Source organism: Thamnophis elegans, chromosome 11 (genome assembly GCF_009769535.1).
Source record: "Thamnophis elegans isolate rThaEle1 chromosome 11, rThaEle1.pri, whole genome shotgun sequence".
In the NCBI taxonomy this organism is placed as follows: Eukaryota; Metazoa; Chordata; class Lepidosauria; order Squamata; family Colubridae; genus Thamnophis; species Thamnophis elegans.
This window is the reverse complement of record NC_045551.1, coordinates 43,959,877-43,982,978: the sequence shown is the minus strand read 5'-3', so window position 1 is coordinate 43,982,978 and position 23,102 is coordinate 43,959,877. Positions and strand designations below refer to the sequence as shown.

The 23,102-nt window shown below is 36.6% G+C and overlaps 2 protein-coding genes across 2 annotated transcripts in view; one reads left to right on the top strand and one right to left on the bottom strand.

The window, feature by feature from the left end:
• UBAC2 (UBA domain containing 2) overlaps positions 1 to 23,102 on the bottom strand; it is an 87,104-nt gene that overhangs the window by 30,580 nt on the left and 33,422 nt on the right. The window contains exons 5-6 of the mRNA XM_032226408.1: positions 7,970 to 8,093; positions 5,454 to 5,501 (exon numbers count right to left, since the gene is read on the bottom strand). Coding sequence (XP_032082299.1) covers positions 5,454 to 5,501; positions 7,970 to 8,093 — 172 coding nt within the window. The remainder of the gene's footprint in view (positions 1 to 5,453; positions 5,502 to 7,969; positions 8,094 to 23,102) is intronic.
• On the top strand, positions 13,238 to 21,254 carry GPR183 (G protein-coupled receptor 183). The gene is made up of 2 exons (XM_032226407.1): positions 13,238 to 13,306; positions 17,703 to 21,254. The coding sequence occupies exon 2, from the start codon at positions 17,729 to 17,731 to the stop codon at positions 18,800 to 18,802; it is 1,074 nt and encodes a 357-aa protein (XP_032082298.1). The 5' UTR covers positions 13,238 to 13,306; positions 17,703 to 17,728; the 3' UTR covers positions 18,803 to 21,254.

Sequence of the window (23,102 nt, the reverse complement as noted above, 5' to 3'; positions counted from 1 at the left end):
ATTTTAGTGGGAATGTTTTCAATTATAATTATAATCTTTTAATTATAGTTATGATCAGGATCAGAGAGGAGGCAGTTGCTGAACTAAAAACAGTAAACTGCAAGTCTGTTTTACTCAAATTGAAGGATTATGACTACCACAGATGAGGGGCTTTCCCACATTCTGGGAAAGAACCCACTCTGGATTTTTAATAAAAATTTACTCTATTTAAGTGAAGGAATTTACTGAAAAGGTGACTTAGAGAAGATACACATTCTAAACAGAGGCAAGCAGTCACAGCTTCTGCCATGCTGCATTTTCTATGCATTAGCAATCTCCAAACAATTTTTCCATATGTTATGTAAGTTTGAAACAAAGCTGCCAAAAGGAAAATTGCAGCCAGTGTGTACATATATGATTTTTCAGAAATTTTCAGTTATGAAAATTGGTATCTGAACTTACAAAATGCGTGCATTTTAATGCTTGTTTCCTTAGGGAGAATTATGACCTGGATGACTGAGAATCGCCATAGTCTTTTCCTCAGGCAAGTAGCTAAATAAGTTTATCCAAGCCCTTGATTATATGTAATGTCTATGCAACATCAGCTTTCCTAACTTCATATTTGGTAGATGAGTTGGGTTTCAAATCCCATAATCTCATTGATTAAATTGGCTGTAGATTAAGAAAGTTAATGTGGAAGGCATAGAATTGAGGAGATCTGATTTATTTTACTAAACTTCCATACCTCCCATCTTGCCAAGGCAATTCCAAGTGGCTTATAGTCATTTATATTGTCACAGGTCTGCTGGAATGTAGCAGCTATCATGAATTTTCATCAAAGACTGTATTTAGGCAGTACTGGATTCCCCAGAGACTGTTTTCAAAAGAACATGTATTGTGATGTTGAACTATATAACAACACTTTGGAATATAACTCAATGGAAACTGAATTATGGTTCTATCAAGCATAGGTAAAGGTAAAGGTTCCCCTTGCACATATGTGCTAGTCATTCCCGACTCTAGGAGGCGGGGCTCATCTTTGTTTCAAAGCCGAAGAGCCAGCGCTGTCCGAAGACATCTCTGTGGTCATGTGGCTGGCATGACTAAATGTTGAGGGTGCATGGAAAGCTGTTATCTTCCCACCAAAGATAATTCCTATTTTTCTACTTGCCTTTTTATATGCTTTCGAACTACTAGGTTGGCAGAAGCTGGGACAAGTAACAGGACCTCACTCCATTATGCGGCGCTAGGGATTCAAACCGCCTAATTGCTGACCTTTCTGATCAACAAACTCAGCATCTTAGCCACTGACCCACCATGTCCCTCTTCTATCAAGCATAGGAGTGGCTAAAAGTCAGTTTAACAAATTGGAAAAGTGATATTTATTCCAGATCAGATTTTTGTGATCTTGTCAGATGCAATCAACCAGACTGTACCTGTGGATAGGCCCAAACAGATACTTTATTATTAGTCACCTATATTACAAGATTATATTGCCAGACGGCCTGCAGATATAGACCTAAGGATTTGATCTCAGTCATTTGCTCTCCTGAACTGACTCTAAACTGGAATGTCTCTTTAGTCCCCCTGACAGAATCCCCTCCCCTTTAGCTGGTGGTTCCACCAGAGATCCACAATTCCACATTTTGGGAAAAGGAAGTATTTTCTACTAATCAAAAGATACAGCGATATAAGTTAGTACGGCAAAGATACTGTGATAATTTACAGTTAATATTTTGTATTGGTTGAATTAGTCTATTTATTAGTAAACTAGTAGTTCTGGTTTACTAATAGTTACAAGTAGTCCTCAACTTACAACCACAATTAGACCAAGAATCTGGGTCAAAAGACATTGCAATTGTGATGCAAGAAACTCACAGAACTGCTTCACTCAACGGGTACAGTCTGAATCCCAGCTGTGGTTGTTGACTGCATGGGTCATTAAATGGACAGAGTGCCTGCTATAAGAAGGTAGACAGAAGAAGAGAAGCTCAAATCCCAAAGGCCCAAGTTTTGTTTCTCCAGCCCCTTACAGGCCTTCTCCTCTCCTCTGTATGTGAAGCGAACTGCTACATTGAGATGGAAAAAAGGAAGCTCGGGTTTTGAGGTCTGAACTTCCTTTCTCCTGCATCTGCCAGAGACGTTTCCCTCTCTACCATTCAAAAACTTTGCATTCGCATTTTTTTTCTGGGTAGAAAGCTAGCCAACACAGTGTTCCTGAAGCCGAGAAAGGCTGATCTTCAAGATGTAAGCTTTTTTTCTCCAGCCCATTGCAGAAGTTCCCTTCTACACATAGAGGAGCCCGGAGATACTCCAGGACTTGGCAGAAAAAAGAAAGCCTGGATGACAAATAGCCAAGCTTCTTTTCTCCAGCCCAATGCTGAAATTACCTTCTGCACATGGAATCTGAGCTTAATTTCTCCAGCCCACCGCAGAAGTCCCTCACCCCCATGCACATAGGGGAGGTGTTTGGCAGGTGGCAACAGCTTGCAAACTTTCCTGCCCGCTTTCCCATGGATTGTCTGAGGAAACCAGCAGAGAAGATTTGAAATGCCAATCAAATGCTCGCAAAATACTTGTCAATAAGTTTTAAGTGCAAACATGTTGCCAAATTCCCGAAATTCAATCAAATGACCCGTCGGGTGTGGCATTCATAACTTCAAGGGTCATAAAGACACTTTTTCTAAGTCTGTTGTAACTTTAAAAGGCTTTTAAGCAACTAGTTACAAGTTGAAGACTACCTGTATTAATAAATACAATACGTAAGATTTTGGGTTCTTTGTTTTTCTTTATGGTGTTTTGGGAGTTGTTTTTTCTTCTTTTGTTTTCTATTTTTTACTTTAAATTTAAATATTGCTTTGTTAATTGTTTATGCTAAAAATGTAAAATAAAATTTAAACAAAGATTTAAAAAGTATGTATGTATATATGTGTATGTATGTGTGTATGTGTATATATATATATATATATATATATATATATATATATATATATATATATATATATATATAAAAGCTGAGAATACTGAACAAGTAATGCCTATTATAAATATTATATAAACAGATTAACAAATCAAAACTTTCCTCTTCCTTAACATTGTTTTATATTGCCCAAAATAAAACTGTGGGTGTTTCTGTTTAAACAGGCACTTTCCTTTGTAGATAGATATTTTAATCAAGAGGAACACGTGTCTTCTGTTAGTTCTTCCTTATAAAATTCTTCAATTTTTAAATAAAATTACTTAATTTCATTACCTCTGTTATAAAACTAATTGTTCTATAGTCAATAATCTATTTTTAGTCTGCATTTTAAGTATTCTTCCCTTTAGTTTGTACACTTGAATAGGAAAGTTGCCTTAAAACTTTACTGAAGAATTAGCTAGACACACCAGAAAAAGAGCAAAATATTATGTGATCTTGTGATAAAGTTTCCAGTGACCAGAAAAATGATCCATTCATATGATCTGGGAAAATAACAATGGGGCTAGGAAAAACATTTGCTACAATTGCAACAAAGAAACATGGCAAAATTTAGAGTTATTCAAGGGGACTTTCCAGCCATGGTTCAGCAGAATATTTAGAACATTTATTTTATTATTTATGTACTTTATTAAATGTATACGCTAGCCAACTCCCAACAACTCTGGGCAGTTTCAGATTTTAAAAAATGTTAAAAGCAAGGGGAAAAAGCACAAAAGACAAAAAAGGGCGAAGTTGGGAAGTGTGACAAAGTGCAAAAAAGAAATGAAGGAAGAAAACAAAGCAAATAACCCAATGGAATCCAAAGGAGGCTTCACTAGCGCTTACCTGGGCAAACAGCAAAGTCTTCAATACCCCTCAAAACATTAGTAGGTTGAGAGATGTCTAGAGTTTGGGGGAACCTCATTCCTGAGCACAGGTGCTGCTACAGAGAAGGTGTACTTTTGGGGTCCAAAAGATGTCATTGTTTAATCTAAGATGGAGCATACCAATGCTGCTAAACTAATTGGCTAGGCCAGCAATCCCCAACCTGTTTGGCAGCCCAGCTGGGATGGGGAAGAAGGGAACTGGATCATATGAGTGGCGGGTCTGTGCACAGGCATGGAGCTCAAGTTGTGCAAGCAACAGGTTGGGGTGTACATACGTGATTGCCTACCAGCTTGCCACTTGCACAGGTTGAGCTACGTGTATGCTCCGATCAGCCATTCAAGTGGATCAATTCTGAATATGCTACGACTCAGTAGTGGGCTGTGGCCCAGGTGTTGCGGACCCCTCAGCTAGGCAGACAGTATGGGAGACAGGCAGTCTCTGGTAACCAGGCACTATACCCATAATGGTGAACCTATGGCATGTGTGCCACAGGTGGCACAGGGAGTCCTCTCTGCGGGCACGCGAGCCATCACTCCAGCTCAGCTCCACTGTGCATGCGCACGTACCTTCCACTCACCAGCTGATTTTCGGGTCTCTGCCGCACATCCACGGGGGGGGGGGGGGGCATGTGGGAAATGCACACGTATGCATGGGGATGAGTGTGGTGGGGTTGCAGCACTCCCTCCCGACAGGCTACAGGGAGACCTGCTAAGCCCAAAAGGCGCTCCCGGGGGAGGTTGCATGCGCAGGAGGGTAGATTGTTACACGCACATTACATTATGGGTGTGGGCATGCAGCAGTGGTGGGTTGCAGGAGGTATGCCCTGGGACGGGTGTACCGGAGCCTGCCCGGAGCACCGGATACCGTTCCGTTCCGGTCCTCTGGAGGGCCCACCCACCTGCCCGAGCTCCTTACCTGACTTTTAAGTCTTTGGTGCTTCCGCGCGTGAACATGGTGTGTACAGCGCCTGCGCGATGCTCCGCTGAGCAGCTGGAGCGTTGCAGAAGATCGTGGAGATGCTAAGATGCATGCGTGTGCTGTGCGCGTCCATGTGGACACCACCGGGCCCGTTCCAACCATACCGGTTGGAACGGGATCCAAAACCCACCACTAGCATGCAGGCGCGTGCTGTCGCGTGCATGCACACGCTTTTGGCATGCGACAACAAAAAAGTTAGCTATCACTGCTCTATACCATGAAGGGCTTTATAGATTATGAACAGTACCTTGAATTCTATTCCAAAACAAAAAGGCAACCAATGCAGCTCACAAAGGAAATGGTTTACCAAGGTATGCTCATCATGCCCACAGAACTTTGTCCTGGACCATTTGAAACTTTCAAGTGTGGTTCAAGGGCAGTGCATGTAGATTGCATTGAAGAAGTCAAGCTTTGAGGTGATCAGGACACGAGTGATTGTAGGAAGGATTGTTAGTACACTGTTCCAGATTCAAAGAAACTGATTGTTCATGCACATTTGTAAAGCAAACTGAATTTGGCAAAAGATGTAAATATGAAAGAAGAAAAAAATACAGAGAAGTAATAATTAAAGAAAAAAACACATCCCATAGATGCTTTATTATACTTTAATGAAAAGCATCAAAGTAGTAATTAAAATAATTATACTTACCAGCCCACTTAAGGCTACAATCCAGATGTAAGACCCAGAGGTTAAAAGCTATAAAACAAAAATGTGTAATTTAAAATGGAATTTAGATTGCACAGTCCTTACACTAATATTATTTCAACACTAATTCAAATAGAGTAAAGGAGAGAATATCATAAATTACATTTCTGTTTTTGTGCAACAAAAGGGGCTCCAGTATTTGTTTAAATGCTGTCATGAGTTTAGAACAAAATTTGGTTCTGGAAGCAGAGCAATTGAAAAATCTGAATGAAGGCTGAATGAAAGCTGAGTAAAGCTGAATGAAAAAGAGGAACAAAAAGAGCTGAACATTTGCTGGGGTTTGCTAAGTTTTTTTATTGTAAAATCCAGTTTAATAAAATAATTTTCTCTAGAATCTGTTATGTAAGCCAACTTCTACAGTAAACATGTTAAAAAATGCTTTTGTTTTTCATTTCCATCTATACAGTATATTTAAGAAAAAAACAGCTTTTAAAAACAAATCAGGCAGCAAAAATACTAAGAACTATACCCTTGATCACAAACTTATTTTAACTTATCGTATTTTTCAGAGTATGAGAACAAACTTTTTTCTCTCAAAAAAGAGGCTGAAAATCTGGGTGCATCTTATACGCTAAGTACAGCATTTTTTGCCTGCTGAAATCCCGCCCCAAAATTGCCTTGCATAGCTTGTAGGAGGCTTCACCAAAATCACCCAAATCGCCGTGCATAGCTTATAGGAGGCTTTCAGAGTGGTCCTTGGTGCTGGGGAGGGCAGAAATGAGCAAAAAAACGGGCTGTTTTTTGCTTAATTTTGCTCTTCCCCCAGCCCCCAGAAGCACTCTACATAAAGGATATGCATGCCCTAAAGGATATGCATGCCCTTTTTTGACAAAAAAAAAAAAACGGGCCAGTTTTTGCAAAAAAACGGGCCGTTTTGGAGAGGTTTGCAGAGTGCAAAAACTTTTTTTTAAAAATTTGCCTCTTCAAAACTTTGGTGCGTCATACTCCGGTGAGTCTTATACTCTGAAAAATATGGTACTTTATATTATGATTCTTACATCAAATAGAGCAATACTAAATGGAGATGTCTGTCTGTCTGTCTATCCCACATGCAATGAAACAATTATTTATTCCTCCTGTCATTGCTGCAAAAAGAACTGAAAATGAACATGTAACAAACTAAAAATGGTCAACTGCATTTTTCAGGTTACTAGAAAGAGAATTAGGAAGGGATGTTTATCACTTTTCATTCTACCCTCAAAATCCAAGCTATATTGTATGCATCTTCCTTTAAAAAAAGATTGAAATGCATAACATAGGGTTAATAATATTTTATATATCTGAACATTGTTTTATCAAAAAAACCAGCAATCTGAACATTTATCATATGTCAGATATTGAATTATTCTGCAAGAGAGATAACAATTTAGCATGATCTCAATTTCTCGCAGAATGAAAGAGTGATTATTTAACGGCACCTATCAGCTTGGTATGATAAGATTGGAGAGCACAGCAAAGAAAATGAAGCTACGATAATATCTAGAAAAATGTCAAGAGTTGCTCTGACTTTGCTGTAAGATGGAAATGCTTAATCAAAGTAACAAGAGTTGCAAAACATATTCTTTGTTTAGTCTGAATATTTAGGGAAGTGTAAAAGTATCATCCAGACTAAATCTATATTAATAGCCTGAGCTGAACCTTGGTTACCAATGAAAAGCCATGAATTTGTTATTGAAGTAGTTATCTCTCAAACAGATTATCTAAGTGTTATAGAATTATTTGAAAATGGAAGAAAATGAAGAGTAAGATCCTAGTATTTAACAAACCAGGCACGTCCCCAACATAAAAATATTCCCTTAGGTACCATATTTTTTGGACTATAAGACGCACCAGTATATAAGACACATCAAGATTTCAAAGAGGTAAGTAAGAAAAACAAGTTTTTTCCTTCCCTCAGCCCCCAACAGCCCTCTGCAGGCTTCAGCAGGGCTGGGGCAAGGCAAAAATCCCTCCATTTTTGTAGAAAATGGGCGTTGGGAGGCAAAAAATGGCTGTATTCTGTGTATAAGATGCATCAACATTTCCACACTCTTTTGGGGGGGGGAAAGGTCTTATACTCTGAAAAATACGGTCTGCTTTTTTAAAAATAAAAGTGTATAACACATTATCAATAAGGAAATAAATAATAAATAAATGAATTCACTAGTCTGGGATGGAAGTTTGAGTTCTACAGAAAATTTTGAACCAAAGTCCAACAAAAAGTCTAACCAAAATCTATCACACAATAAAATATATTTATATATTTATAATATGATCACTAAGCTTCTATTGCTACCACTATCAATTTACTGCACACCTACAAATTTACATTGCAGTGTTTAGTACAGTAGTTTTGGAATTTTTAGGACAAAATATTTGGAAATAACTGTTACTGGTCCAGAGGTTTCTAGAAAATAGCAGGTGCAAATGGAAAGTTCAGAAGTGCTAAATTAAGGAAAAACAAATTAACACATACAAACCTGCAAACCCAATATATAAACCAGCGTCTTGTTTGTGATGGAAAATTGTCCTAGAATTTGTGTCACTTGCACTCTTGGAATGGAGGTATAAAATGGAACAAAAAGAGCAAATACAGGCCCCAAGCTGTTGAGACAAAATATATGCAAAAATGGAATATCAACATAATTCTTACAGAAAGTATTAACTCTCTCTTCCTCAAATATTTTGATTAATCAAATGCATCAGTACATTTTAAAGTATTAAATATTATATCCAGGTTTATCCAGACACATTTTAAATATCACAAAAGGGTTTTTTTTTTGGGGGGGGGGAGGGTTAAATTAGTTTTTAAAAGTGCACCCAGTATAAGAGAGCCCTTTGCCTCTTCTTACTTAAACCACCCAATAAGCCATAATTGACTTTACATCAATGAGTAAAGTCTAGAAAATGAGTTTCTACTTCCTTCCCTTGATACTCAATCACTTGGTAGAAATAACATCTCTGTCTTATCTTCTGCATGATCTATTCTTCTTAATCACTCTTGACAAATATTAGGAGTGATTTATATATACAAATAGTCCAGAAAGTATTCAGTTTTATAAAAGCAGGAGAGGAAATATACATTTGAATACTTGAAAACAAGCGATAGTTGTAAGAGAAGAGAATATACAATAGGTAGTTTAGGCTTGAACTGTGCAGTCCTTGGGGAGTTCTGATGATGTTACCTAGTTGGGTAACAAAATGTCTGCAAGCATCAACCAAAGTACCACAGTCATAGACCACCAGTGACTCCACAAAGGATAATTTATATTGAGCTGGTACTTTGACACACAAGTAAATATTGCAAGAAATAAATGAAAATCAGTGCAAATGGTATTTTCTTTTAATTATTCAATCTTTCAAATCTGTTGAAGGCAACCGTATCTCAAAAATCTCAGCCTCCATCTGAACTCAAACATAATCCACAGATGCTCCTTTAAATAAGTAATTTTTTTTTCCAGCTATTTTGAAGGATGTTTCTGTTTTTACAAATACTCTGATTGGGTTGACAGAATACTAAATGTATCCTCTCAAACAGATGCAGAAAGCTACAATTCAGACTTGCTCATCCATTATTCAACAAACTAAAATTAATTATATTAAATTAAGAAACCAACTTTTGCCATTTTTTTAAAGTACATCTTTAGAATGGGGTTAAAACTGCATTCTTTTAAGAGAAGTGTCATCAAAATATTTATGAATTACTGTGAAGAACAGTAAATTTATTACAGACACATTCATATATTATGTAACATTATGGCACATATTGACTGAGATATTGACTTGAATCTGCACAACACATTTGCTTTAAATATGCTTTCTCAATGTATTCTGTCTATTTATTTAAAAAATGCCCATCCATCTTATGTACAATAACCCTGGGTGACTCACAGCAAAAATAATAAATCGTAAAGAAGACATCAGTACTGCTAATATCAAATCTCATGGTATCCAAGTTCTACCGCATCCTTGTATATAAGTTGGCTTTAATTTCCCTCTAGCCTGATGCTCTTATATTTAGTCAATTTGGGTCACGTTTTGGTTCAGTAGGTTGCATAAACCCAAGCAATTTGGTTAGCATATTATGGAAGTACTACTAAGTTATATATTAAGGCGTAGTTTCAGGGGTGGGTTGCTACCGGCATTACTGCTGATTCGGCACGCAAAAAAAATTGCACACACGCCTGCACTCACATACACAAAACCAAAAATAAAGATGGCGCCACTGACAAGAGAACCACTTCAGGTGCATGGGCGGCCGAATTACCACCTACTCAGCCAAACCAGTAGGAACCCACCTCTGCTTAGTTTGATATGCAAACTAACAATGATTTGCCACTATAGTACATTAGAAAGCCTTTAAACCCTATATTTTCCTCTTCTCTGTACAGTTTTGAATTAAGGCAATAATTTTAATTTATTTTTGTTCCTGCATAATAGACAGTTTCAGCTACTTCATAAGTTTTAAATGTCAAGTATGTTCAACAGGATTTAAAAAAAGGCAGTTTTCCCCAACCCTTCCTCTTAATGAGGGGAAAGTTCCACTGATTGATGGTTGATTCTGATAGCCTTTTTAACACCACAGCATTCTTATTCTACTTAAACATCAAAATAACTCATTTTTTTCTCCCTTTCTCTCTTGCTTCACACAAACACAAATGTGCAGCAAAAAACAGATTTCTGAGATCTTTCTCATTAATACATTCCCCAGCATCACAAAAGGCTAATGTCTCTTGTTGATCTATGATTTCCAACATCTTCATTATAAGCTGGAGAGCTGCTACCAAAAATGAGGAAAAGAAACCCTGGGAAGCCAGTTCTTCTTATTTGTCACACTTCTTGTCACATATCCACAGACTTACATTTCTTGATCTTTTGTAGCTGACCATTCTCTTCCGGACAAATCCTTCCACCACAGGCCAACAAAACTTATACATGGGGAAAGGCCAGGTTGATATCTTAAAATAATTGTGGGTCACAGAGGACTAGTGGGTTTGCTGATCAATTGTTCGGAGGCTATCAGTGCAGCAGCAGCCGCTAGCAGTATCCATGAGACCTGAAGGTATTTGGCAGCATATCTTTTGTGGTGGAAGAAACTGCAAAGAACTAGCAGATCCTTCCTACCTGTGTGATGTTTGATGGCAGTGAATTGTTTGTTTTTAATGGTGTAATAGTAGGTGGGATGACCTTGGAAGATAAGAGAAGACCCATAGATTAGACAATAGTCAGATAAGCGGTATCTGAGTCTGCAGATAGAACAGGGGCATGACAAACATCTCAAAGGAGGCCTCCCCACTTTCTTGGCTTTTCAGACTTGCAAGATTCTGTTAATGTCATCTGTAATAACGTTAAGGCTAGGACTTCTGGAAGTGGACTATCTCACAAGGTTGACAACCTCTGGGCTGCCATATGCATCCTATGGGCCATTTGTTGTGTAAGTCTGCTCTATAGGAATACTTCTATTGTCAAAGTGATCTTGTGGGAAATCTTTAATTGGAGCTATGCCTGCATACTTGTTCATCTGACTTGAGCCCATACACTGGTGTAAGGGCTGGGAAAATGTGAACTTATTTAGAGCTTAGAGAAGTTAGTAGAAGTATCTACATGACATACTTAACCCAGAGAAATGGAACCATATAGTGCAATAAAAGTTGGCTTGGTCAAACAGAAGCAATTAAAATCTGTCACTTCCTACCACTGTTGGTTTTGATGGACAATTTAGAAAAACAACAACACGGTGGCCTGATGAGACAACTGCCAATACAGATGGGGTGGCTCAGTGGTGGGTTTCAAAAATTTTTGGAGCCTCTTCTGTAGGTGTGGCCTGCTTTCCGGGTCCACTGGTGGAACCTCTTCTAACCGGTTCGGTAGATTTGACGAACCGGTTCTACCGAATAGGTGTGAACTGGTAGGAACTCACCTCTGGGGTGGCTTACCATTTCCCTTCTGCCCTTATTTCCCAATCCATGGGGCAGTGGGAGAATGAAAAGCAATATGGAAAAGAAACAGTGTTGGTGCATCAATCTTCTTTTTGTGGGTCAGTCTAGGATTTTATCTGTCAACATTAGATTTAACCCTCTTATCCACATTTGCATAACACAACTGACTGACAAAGGTTTCGTCCCACCATCTATAAACCTCTTATGGGGTAAAACTAACCCCTCAAACTTGTTAATAAATGTAGCAGTTCATATATCACACTACCTCTTTCTTTGACTCAGTTATTCCTGGCAAACAAGACTACTCATACATTTTTCCAGATTAATTAGATTTCTTTTCTTTTAGTGCCCAGTGGCTTGCAAGCAACAAAACTTTAGCTTACAACTAGCCGGTCCTTTTCATCTGAAAATAGTCCTGGGATTTTGTCAGAGTCAGGGACATTCAGGAAATTGGAACAGTTCAATTTCCCATGTTTAAAAAATATCAATTAATATCAAGTTGTCGAGGGCTCTGGTAGTTGCAGTGTTGCCAAGAGCACCACACTGCTGACAAAAATATGTAGACAGCTTTTTGCCCAATCTGCCTAATTATATACATACCATTGTACATCCCCCCAAAATATAAATCCATTATATTGGAAACTGTTGTCTAAGAGTTATTTTTTATGTTTCACAATATGTAAAATGCTTTTCTATCCTCTATTGTTTAACTGAAGTCCACTGCTGGGGAGTCTCACTAAGCCTTGACATAGACATATTCTGGCCTGGGACCATAATAAATATTTGATTTGATTTGATTTGATTTGAATAAGCTTTGACAAAATCACAAATATTATTTATTTTGTATCCAAGACTACAAGTGAAACCTGATGTAACAGTACAATAGAAAAGAATTATTGTCCTTGTCTCACAAAATCTCAAATTTAATTGAACAAAATAGTTACTGAATGATAAATCTAAAACTATTCATGTATCTTCCCCTTTCAATATTACAGAATATAGCAAAGAAACAAATTGAGCTTATAACTTCTGCTACAGAAGTGTCTTACCATTGTCTTTCCTGGAAACTAGACTATATTGCAGTGGCTGCATTTTATGCTCATTCTCGCTGCAGCATACTTCTTTCCTGCACTGAATTTGTGTCTTATCTTTGCCCAACTATACAATTAACTATTCTGCATTCATGTAACATTTTTTCCATCAATAGCCTTTGGCAATATTATTGTAGGCTAGTCTAGAGATATGTGTCATTCATATATAATTCCATATACATGGGAAATGCACAGTTTAGTTTATAAATACAACTGGTCCATAGGAAGGGACCCTCAAAACTCTCTACCCTCGCCCTGACAATGAGTAGGAAGTGAGAAAGATCTTAAGAAAAACTGTCAGCTGAAATGCGAAATTTGAAATGTGAATAGACAGGGTACATTAAAACAAAACACACAAATGTCTCAATTACAGGGAAGTTTGATCTTTCGTTTTCAAGAGATACTACCACTGTAAGATTGGAACTGGAAAAAAGCCTCTCTCACAGGAGAGGAAAGCTCACAATGCTTGCAACAGCAGCAACGAACACTGAACATTATATACTTTCACCTTATTTTGCAAAATTGTTCTTTATTCTGCTCCTTCTTTCTGCATTACTTATGTCTACAAAGGCTACTATTTTATCTGGGATGTGCTAACCAGAATTTTTTTTACAATTAGATACTTCAGGTTGAGAGAGAGAGAGAGAGAGAGAGGAAATGCCCTCATCTGTATAAAAGGGGAGTGTGACCTAATCAGTTTTAAACAATATACAAAAGGGGAAACAGTTGCATATGAAATGTACCGCCACAAAGAACACAAGCAGAGGACTTTATGAAGTAGCAAAACGTAAGTATAGCCGGAATTATTTTTTCAATAGATTAATTATTGTAAAGTATGAATATTTATCAAACATCATCAAAGCAAACAAATGAGCAGCAGGCTTTTATTCTGGGATTATAATCAGCTTTTATTTGAATAGCAAAAATATAAGGATTAACTACATCCAACTATTTAAAAAATTCATCACAGGACAAAGCAAAAAGTCACAGAAACAATTTGTGTTATGTTGTTTTTAACTTTGCTCTAAGATAAACATTATAAAAATCAAAGGCAACTTTTGGAATTCCCTTTCATTACTTAAAATATCATATAGTTCAGTCTTCCTCCATTAAAATGTTTTATTATATTTCATCTTTATATGGCATTAAACATTTGGAAAAATCATCTTACTTTCTCAAGAATATGGTATACAGTCAAAGTTCTGCCCAGAAATATGTCTCAATGAACAGGATGCTGTTTACTGACATTTCATTGGTCTTGGACTCATTATATGCTGGACTAACTGAATTCCTGTAGTATCTCTCCAGATAGTTAATTGGACCAAAAGTACTTGAAATATCTTAAAAAGGCAGTAGTTTACGGGCAGCTGATTCCACTTTTTTGAGAACATGCGGTCATATTGGTGACACTTATTTAGCTAACAAATTTCTCTTTTAGGATAACTCCAGTTTGAAAGTTGTAGATATTCTTTTGAGGGAAAAGTCATGAAAAAGGAGGCACTCTTTGGATTAGGTTATTGCTAATCAAGTCTTTAATTCACCCAACTCTCCTGTCAGAGGAGATTAGATTGCTGAAAATTGCCCCTGGAGTATACTTAAAAGTCTATCTTGATTTCACAATTTGGTCCAGATATACCAGCAACATATAAACTCCAAAATTATTCGCAATATTAGTATGTAAATCTTTTGCATGGTATCAGCAGCGCTTTTTTAAAATGTGAAAAATTAATGAGTAGAGTTAAGGTACATACTAGCAACAACTGTGGAATAACAAGCTGAAACAAATTCAATAGGTAGGGGTTTAAAAGAATATAAAATATGCTTCTTGTGATATTATAACAATTAAAAAAAACAACTTTCAGATTTATTGGACACCTCAGAGAATGTTTTTAAAAAGTTAGCGGTCAAACTCAATATGCTGAAAGTGCAGAATGGTTGAGGGGATAAATTCACTAATGATACACGCTTATCCTAACGTTGTCCATTTTGGTTTAATATCCATAAGACTGATAATGTGTTGTTTAAAATATGGCTTAGAGATTTAAATGTACTCCTGAACTGTATACCAAGCATTTGGAATTTATATTAAGAGCTATGCCTTTACCAAACTGATATTTCCAGCAAAAGATGCTGCAAATACAATGCTGAAAATCCAGTGCAACCCCAGGATTACTATTTTGGATCAATTACATATAAATGCTTCTGCCTAATTTGTTTTCTGACAGTATAATGGAAAGTTTAATCATTCTTATTCTCCATGATCAAGGACTAATGAAGGTCTTACTGACTTCCTCTGTATAAAATATATTTTCCTTTTCTTTTTTAAATTTTTCTGATGAGTTTTTTTTTAAATTAAAACAGTTAAAATGTACTATATCATGTATATTTTACCTTTTAAGTTAACATTTATCATTTCCAAAATAATAGTGTTCACTTATAGAACTTAATTTCAATGCATATGGTGTAGTTTCATGGAATTTAATTCTGACAAAACTACAAATCTATCTTTCAAGAAATTCTTTACTAAAAAAAATAGACAAGTTTTGAGAGCTAAGTATCAGTTTAAGGATCTAATTAACATCTAGGTTACAGAATTGTATCCCATAGGAATAGCAATAGCACTTAGACTTATATACCGCTTCATAGTGCTTTACCAGTCATCTCCTAAGCGATTAACAGGGTCAGCATATTGCCCCCAACAATCCTCATTTTACCGACCTCGGAAGATTGGAAGGTTGAGTCAACCTTGAGCGTTCAGAATCATGGAGTGAGCCATGAGTTAGCCTGCAGTACTGCATTCTAACCACTGCTCCACCACAGCTCTTATCCCATAGCTATTAATATTAAAAACGCAAGTGTAATACAGGCCAAAGATTTAAAACAAGATGTCTGTACTTCTCAATGGCGCAGAGCCAAGGTGGCGCAGTGGTTAAATGCAGCACTGCAGGCTACTGCTAGATCAGCAGGTCAGCGGTTCAAATCTCACCGGCTCAGGGTTGACTCAGCCTTCCATCCTTCCGAGGTGGGTAAAATGAGGACCCAGATTGTTGGGGGCAATATGCTGACTCTCTGTAAACCGCTTAGAGAGGCCTGAAAGGCCTATGAAGCGGTATATAAGTCTACTGCTATTGCTATTGCTATCAACCATTTCCATAGAAAAGCAAACAGGATGATCTCCTTCTGAAATTTAAATAAAACTGATTTATTAACCTTTTGAGCTTGGGTAAAATACAACAAAGCAAGAATAAATAATTAAAAGCCATAAACATAAAATAAAAATGTCCGAGTGCCAACAAAAAGTAACCACCTTTATGGTAGTTGCAGTGTATGAAAAATTGATATAAATTTTTATATTGAAAAATTGAAAAGAAGGGCAGCAAGCAAAAGAAAATATAGATAGGAAAGCGCGGAGGCTCCCTGCCACTCTTGCTCCTGTTTGCCTTTATGATTTCTGGGTGGGCAGTTCTATGTTAGCTAACAAACTGCGCTGACATGTTACTAAAATCCCATATATTAGAATTAACTCTATACTAAAATTTGGAGAAAGCAGCATAAAAGTGCCAGAGAAATCAAGAAATTCAGGCAGTTCAAAAGAGCATAAAGATTTATTGCAGCTCAAATTTTAGTATAGAGTTAATTCTAATATATGGGATATTAGTAGTTATAATATTAGAAGTAATGTTGTTGCATAGCAATAGCATGTCAGCACAGTTTGTTAGCTAACATAGAACTGTCCACCCAGAAATCATAAAGGCAAACAGGAGCCAAAATGGCAGGGAGCCTCTGTGCTTTCCTATCTATAGTTTTCTTTTGCTTGCTGCAAAACTCACCCTGGTTATCTCCGGTATCATACTTGAAACCTGTTTTACATTAAACAGGTCCCAAATTGGAATAGTTATGGCAATATATCCTCTTTCTTATTTTTCTCTATTGTCCTTATTTTTCACTTTTTCCTAAACTAATATTTAATTTAAAAACATATAATTAAATACAAGTCCTGCACGGCCATTCATTTCAATAGGCCTTGTTCCTTATTCCAGTATACATATCTATGATGGGTAAGTTCAAAGTAAACTCAGTACAAAGTGGACTAATATCCTGCTTACATTAATGATGCTGTAAGAATGGTGTAATACTGTTAAGCAACTTGGTTTGCTAACTGTACACTAGATAGAACAAAAACAAAAATTCATGAAAGACTGAAAACTCATTGGGTCTTTATAACTATAACAATCTCCCTTGATGTTGCTTAGTTTACTAATCCAATGCAACTTATTTTTAAGGATATTTTTAGTTTTAGAAGATTTATTTGTTGTTGTGCTTTAAATTGTAGGCCACCTCAATTAGTTTTTATAATAGAAAAAGGGTATCTTTTGATTAAATATGATAAAGAGCAGAGACCTTTAATTTGGACACATGTAAGCATGTCAAATATTTCTAATATTGAAATCCTGTCAATGGAGAAAAGTTAACATTAAAACAAACAAAAAATCTAAATACCACATGATTTTTGTGACAGCACAAAATAGAATTTCAGTATGTAATCATATTTTATATTATTGCCCTAATGTTTTTAATCACCAATCATTTTCTCCCTATTATTTATCTCCATTTAATTCAATGTAGGTGTCACATATTTCCAAATTGATTTTAGATGATTTTTTAGGGGAGGGTGAGGAGAAAGGATTCTGTGATATTTCACTTCCAGAAAGCATGTTTTTCCATTCATAACTTATATCTTTATTTGTTAAGCTGAACCTAATAGAGCACATGTGTTAATATTTAAGAAAATACAGCCCAGCTGTTTTCAGCTTCTAAACCACGGGTGTCAAACTCATGGCGTCACATTGCCATCACGTGATGTTTCACATTTTTCCCCATTGCAGAGCTGAGGTGGGCGTGGCCTGCATACAATGCATCCGGTCCGCAGACCGCCAGTTTGACACTTGTTCTAAACTATTGCTATCATTTTTTTAAAATTACCTATGATTATCTAATAGGGTTCAATCAAAAATCATTTGCATATTAACAAGATGGAATTTTGTTTTGTTTTTTAAATGAATAGACAATTTCATACTATCTAATTTCCGGACTTCTAAAATGCTTAGCTAGCTATTTAAAAAAAAAACAGAACATCTGAATTCACCCTAACATTTTTCTGTTTCTTCTGTTACGTTTTCTAGGCCTTCTGAACTGAGTCATATTAACCATGGCAACAAGCTCTCCATCTTCTGTAACAAATCAAACGCAAATCGAACCTTGTGATTTATATGAACATGAAGATTCAGCAAGTATTTTATTGCCTACTTTCTACAGTGTTATTTTCATAATTGCTCTACTTGGAAATGGACTTGCTCTCGCTGTGATTGTAAAAAATAGAAGAAAAATCAATTCAACAACTATTTACTCAACAAATCTTGTTGTGTCAGACATTCTTTTTACAACAGCTTTACCGACCAGAATAGCATACTATGCAATGCGTTTTCACTGGCCATTTGGAGAGGTATTCTGTAAAATTACAGCCCTTTTCTTTTATATCAACATTTATGCAGCTGTGAATTTTATGACATGCTTGAGTATCGATAGATTTGTAGCTGTGGTTCATCCTTTAAAAACCAAATTCAGAACAGTTAAAAGTGCCACATACATTTTTTGCTTTGTATGGTGTCTTGTACTTGCCCAAACTCTTCCGTTGCTTACACTACCCATGTCACATCAAGAAGATAAAAGGATCACATGCATGGAATATCCAAACTTTGAAAAGATTGAAAAACTCCCTCTGATGCTTCTTGGTGCCTGTTTACTTGGATATGTGGTTCCCCTTGGAATTACAATAATCTGTTATTCAAAAATCAGTTACAAACTCTGTCAAACTGCAAAGCAAAACCCACTAGCAGAAAAATCAGGAACAAACAAAAAGGCAATTAATATAATTATCTTCATTATCGTTGTATTTGTAATCTGTCTTACTCCCTACCATCTTGCCATTATTATATACATGATTAGGAAGCTCGTGCAAGGAAATATTCCCTGCAGCCATCAGAAGATCTTTCAAAAGACGCTCCATTATACTGTGTTCCTGATGAACTTAAATTGCTGCATGGATCCTTTCATCTATTTCTTTGCTTGCAGAGGATACAAAAGGACAATAATGAAAATATTGAGGCGTCAAGGAAGTATTTCAGAATCAAGTGCTGCCAGAACTGTTCCTGATGAAAGCTCCCGGGATATTGGAGACACACAACTAGCACCCCTTTCAGCAACTTTAAATGGAAAAAGATAGACATAAGCCCTTTCAATTTGAATGTGCCTCCAGAATCTTGATTTCAAAAATGCTGGAAATAGCAAGAATCATCACAGCAAGAAAGGCAAAGAAAGAAGAGAGAAAAATCCAACTGTACATTTAAAAAAAAGAAGTACACGTTTGATTTTTTAGGAGTGAAGTAGAGGATGGATTATGCAACATATAATTACCACAGATATTTAATTTAATAATATTTGGGGTTCTCCAAATTTTTTTTTTTAAATCTTTCTCTCATGTCAGTGTACTTCTTTTCTGGGATGCTATTACCCAAGTTCTCAGGAGAAAAGCAACCAGTTTAATGGGTTTAAATAACTGGACTCTAAACAATATACAACTGGATTGGCAAAATAACATGTGACAGATATGCAAAAGGGAATATTTAACATTTTCTTTTTCATATCTATATATGAAATACATTTATTTATATAATAACCCATGCAAAATCATGTAATTATAAATAGTTTTGTTTCTCAAGAGAAAGTATGTAGATAGCTTTAGGCAATTTACTATTATTGTTAGAAAATAATCCCCAAGTTTTAAATAACTTATTGAACACTGGATCCTATGTTTGGTTTGACTATTCCATAATAATTTTAAGATGGCGAACCTATAAACTTACCCCAAAGTGGCACATGGAGCAATATCGCCTGGGGTGCGTGTTGCCCATTCCTCTTCTGGGCTTCTGACACGCATGTGCGCATCACGATTAGCTGGCCTTCATGTGTGTGGCAGTGCTGGAAACTGGAAGAACTGGTCTTCCATTTTCTGGTGTGAGTATGCACACTGGCCAGCTGATCGTCCATACACGCATGCACATCAGTAACCAATAAATTTGGTGGTCTGCGCGCACTGGAAACCAGAAATTCTTTTCCAGCATGCGAATGGCCCCCGGGCAGCTCTTCCTCAGTGCCAAAAAGGTTTGCCATTACTTATAAATAACCTACATAGTTTAACGGTCATGTAATAAAAACAGCTGAACCTCTAGGATGGAAGGCTGAAAGTCTCAAACCTTCTCTCACTGAAGCCCTCTGGGTTTTCACAAATAGGCACTGTCTCGAGGCAGTGTCTTGCAATTTCTGCCATTGTAAGTGCTTCATTTTGTATCCTTTCCCAAATAATAAATATAAGGATTTTACAACCTCTGCCACCTTTCTGTCTATCAAAAGATAAAAATGGTTAAAAAAAGGTCAAAATGTAAATGGATGAAATAATTTGAATAGTACTGCTTTCTAGTTTAACAATGAAAAGGTTCGTGGCTAGAAGGTTTAGCATTTAGATGTGGTATCATTTAGATGTGGGGGGGGGAATCAGGTCAATCTCATAAGAGATAAACAAAATCAAACATTATTTAAAGATGAGTTGAACATTTCAACTTCAAGTATCAACATTTTCTTTTGCAAGAAGGAAATGCACCGACTCTTCATTTAGTGACCTCAGTTAGCAACTATTCACAAATAAAAAGGTAATAAAATTCATTTTCTGACTAACGCATGCATTTACAACCAAATTTTGTGCTCCTGACAACACATGCCCGGGACAGTAATACTGACTTAGCTGTGCAACCAAACTTTATCTGAATGAAAAAATAGTAATCAGTGATTTCTCAATCATTTGTTCACTTAGTGATCATTTTGTTTAATGACTTGATCACTGGAATGGAACATAGTTGCTAAACAAGAAGTGAGTGTACAGATAAAATGCTTTCAGAAGATCACAGGGTGCTATGATTCTGCTGCAAATAAACTTTTAAAAATCTATGCAAAGTACTGGAGAAAGTTTCAAAGACATATTACAGATCAGGAAAGATTCTGGAGTGAAGTTACTTTTCCATGCACAACCTGAGGATATGTATAAAGAGACTATAAAGATATATATGGAAACTTATATAGCATGTGTGTGAATGCCCTTTCAATCAGTGTTGACTCACAGTAATAAGAAAATTAACTTTCATAAAGATTTTTGGTTAGAATTTTAACCTATTTCCTTAGGACAAAAGCTTTCTTAATATTCCTAGCATGTGAAAACAGGATCAGTCTGTTTGCATCAAACCTAATGGTCACCATTCCCCTCCCTTCCGCCATCATAACCGTCCTGCCAAAACAATGCCTGGGAAGAATTTGTTTCAAGTAGATTTCTGTTGCTCTCCCCCCGCCCCCCCCCAAGAAAGAATACACACAAATATTTCCTTGTGCATCCTATCACACTTCGCCAATAAAGAATTCTAATCAATATAAGAACAGTGTCTAACTACCTAACATAGGGCTATTATTCTTGGGCTACGAAGTCTGAATAACTACAGGTAGTCCTCGACTTACAACAATTCATTTAGTGACTGTTCAAAGTTACAATGGCACTGAAAAAAATGACATAATCCTTTTTTCACACTGACAATCATGGCAGTATCCTCATGGTCGTTGTGATTAAAATTCAGATGCTTCGCAACTGAGTCATATTTATGATGGTTGCAGTGTCCTGGGGTCATGTGATCATCTTTTGCGACCTTCTGACAAATGAAGTCAATGGGAAAGCCAGATTCACTGAACAATCATGTTCTAACTTAACAACAGCGGTGATTCACTTAATAACTATGGCAAGAAAGGTTGTAAAATGGGGCAAAATTCACAACTATCTTGCTTAGCAAGGGAACTTTTGGGTTCAACTGTCAGCCAAAGACTACCTGTCCTAGACAGCAGTAAAGGGAAAAGCTGTTCATTTCTCCTTCCTGCCATTTACTGATTTCCTCAGTTCCAATATGGAGATCCTATTTATCAACAATGCACCTGATCAGAAATGTATTTTACACATATGCTGTATTCAAATCTATAAACGTGCTTCATGCTGACACAGAGCTAAGAACAGCTAGACAGATGTTAAGCAATCAAAAGAAACCATACCAAGACAGTATTGTAGAAAATACTTTTTTCCCTATTTAGTGGGAAGCCAGCCACTGATCTATCCAACAGAAAAGCTGTCATTGGTTGATTTCTATAATTATGTAACAAACAAAATGGAGAAGTAGGATGGGTAACTGTTTATCTTCTGCAATATCTGCTGTCAAGAATTCTTTGTTGCAATCTTGTTTTAATACCCATTTGTTTTGCATCAGTTTGTTCCTGTTTATCTTAATCATAGAACTGTTTGTATCTTCTATGTTTCTATATGGTGCTCTTCACTTTCATAATAAGGTTATTCTTTCTTGGGTGGCCTTGTTCTTGTAAACCCAATAATATTATATATACAGTGTATGTAGGTATATATGGAGAGCTTTGCTTTTACTGTGACTAAGAGAGATAAGTTTAAAAAGTAAACTTTTTTTAAAAGTTCCAAGTATTTCATAAAAGAATAGATTGGTTCATGAGTGGTTAGCTGCAAAATTCAAATTAATGCATGAATTGAAAATTTCAATAAAGGGGGAAAATCTAGAAAGACAACTGCTGACATAACAGTGATTTTATCTGTATACTAGCTGATAACCTGGCATTGCCTGAGTATTTATTTATCCCAATCCTGTATAAGACAAATGTTTTCCCTGTGTGCCAGTAATGTTTTATTGATCATGGTCATACATTTGTCCTCAAAAATAATCAAAGCCTTGAAAATGTCTGAACCAAACATAATTTCTAATGTTGGATTTTTCCCCTTACCAGAGGGAGCCCCCTTGAGGAGAACTCTGAAGCCATTGCCATGGCAACTCTACTGCGCTGTACAGTAGAAGTCATTTTATGGCACTACGGAAGAAGCCATTTTTAAGGCACAACAGGCTGTATCTTAACAGAATACACACCCTGAAGGGTGTTAGGGGTGTCTTACCATCACAGTATTTGTTTCCAGAGAGCAAGTCATCTGTGTACCAAGTTTGGTTGAAATTGCTCAAGCCGTTCCTGTTATGTTGGAATACACACACACACAAACACACTTTATATATATATATATATATATATATATATATAGATAGATAGATAGATAGATAGATAGATAGATAGATAGATAGATAGATAGACAGACAGACAGACAGACAGACAGACAGACAGATAGACAGACAGACAGACAGACCTCTTGTGTCTTATATTTTGTAACTTTCAACTGGGTGAAATGTTGCAATATAGAGCAAAACTTTGCCAACAAGGCCATGTTAACTCAAGTGGACTAACTTACAGAATGCCCCTGAGACTCATTATTCCTGAGGAATTGAAATTTGTGGAATTTTTTTGCCACCTCAGCACTGCTGCCATACTACCATGATCCATGGCGTTCATGTAAATCCCCATTTTCAATGTTT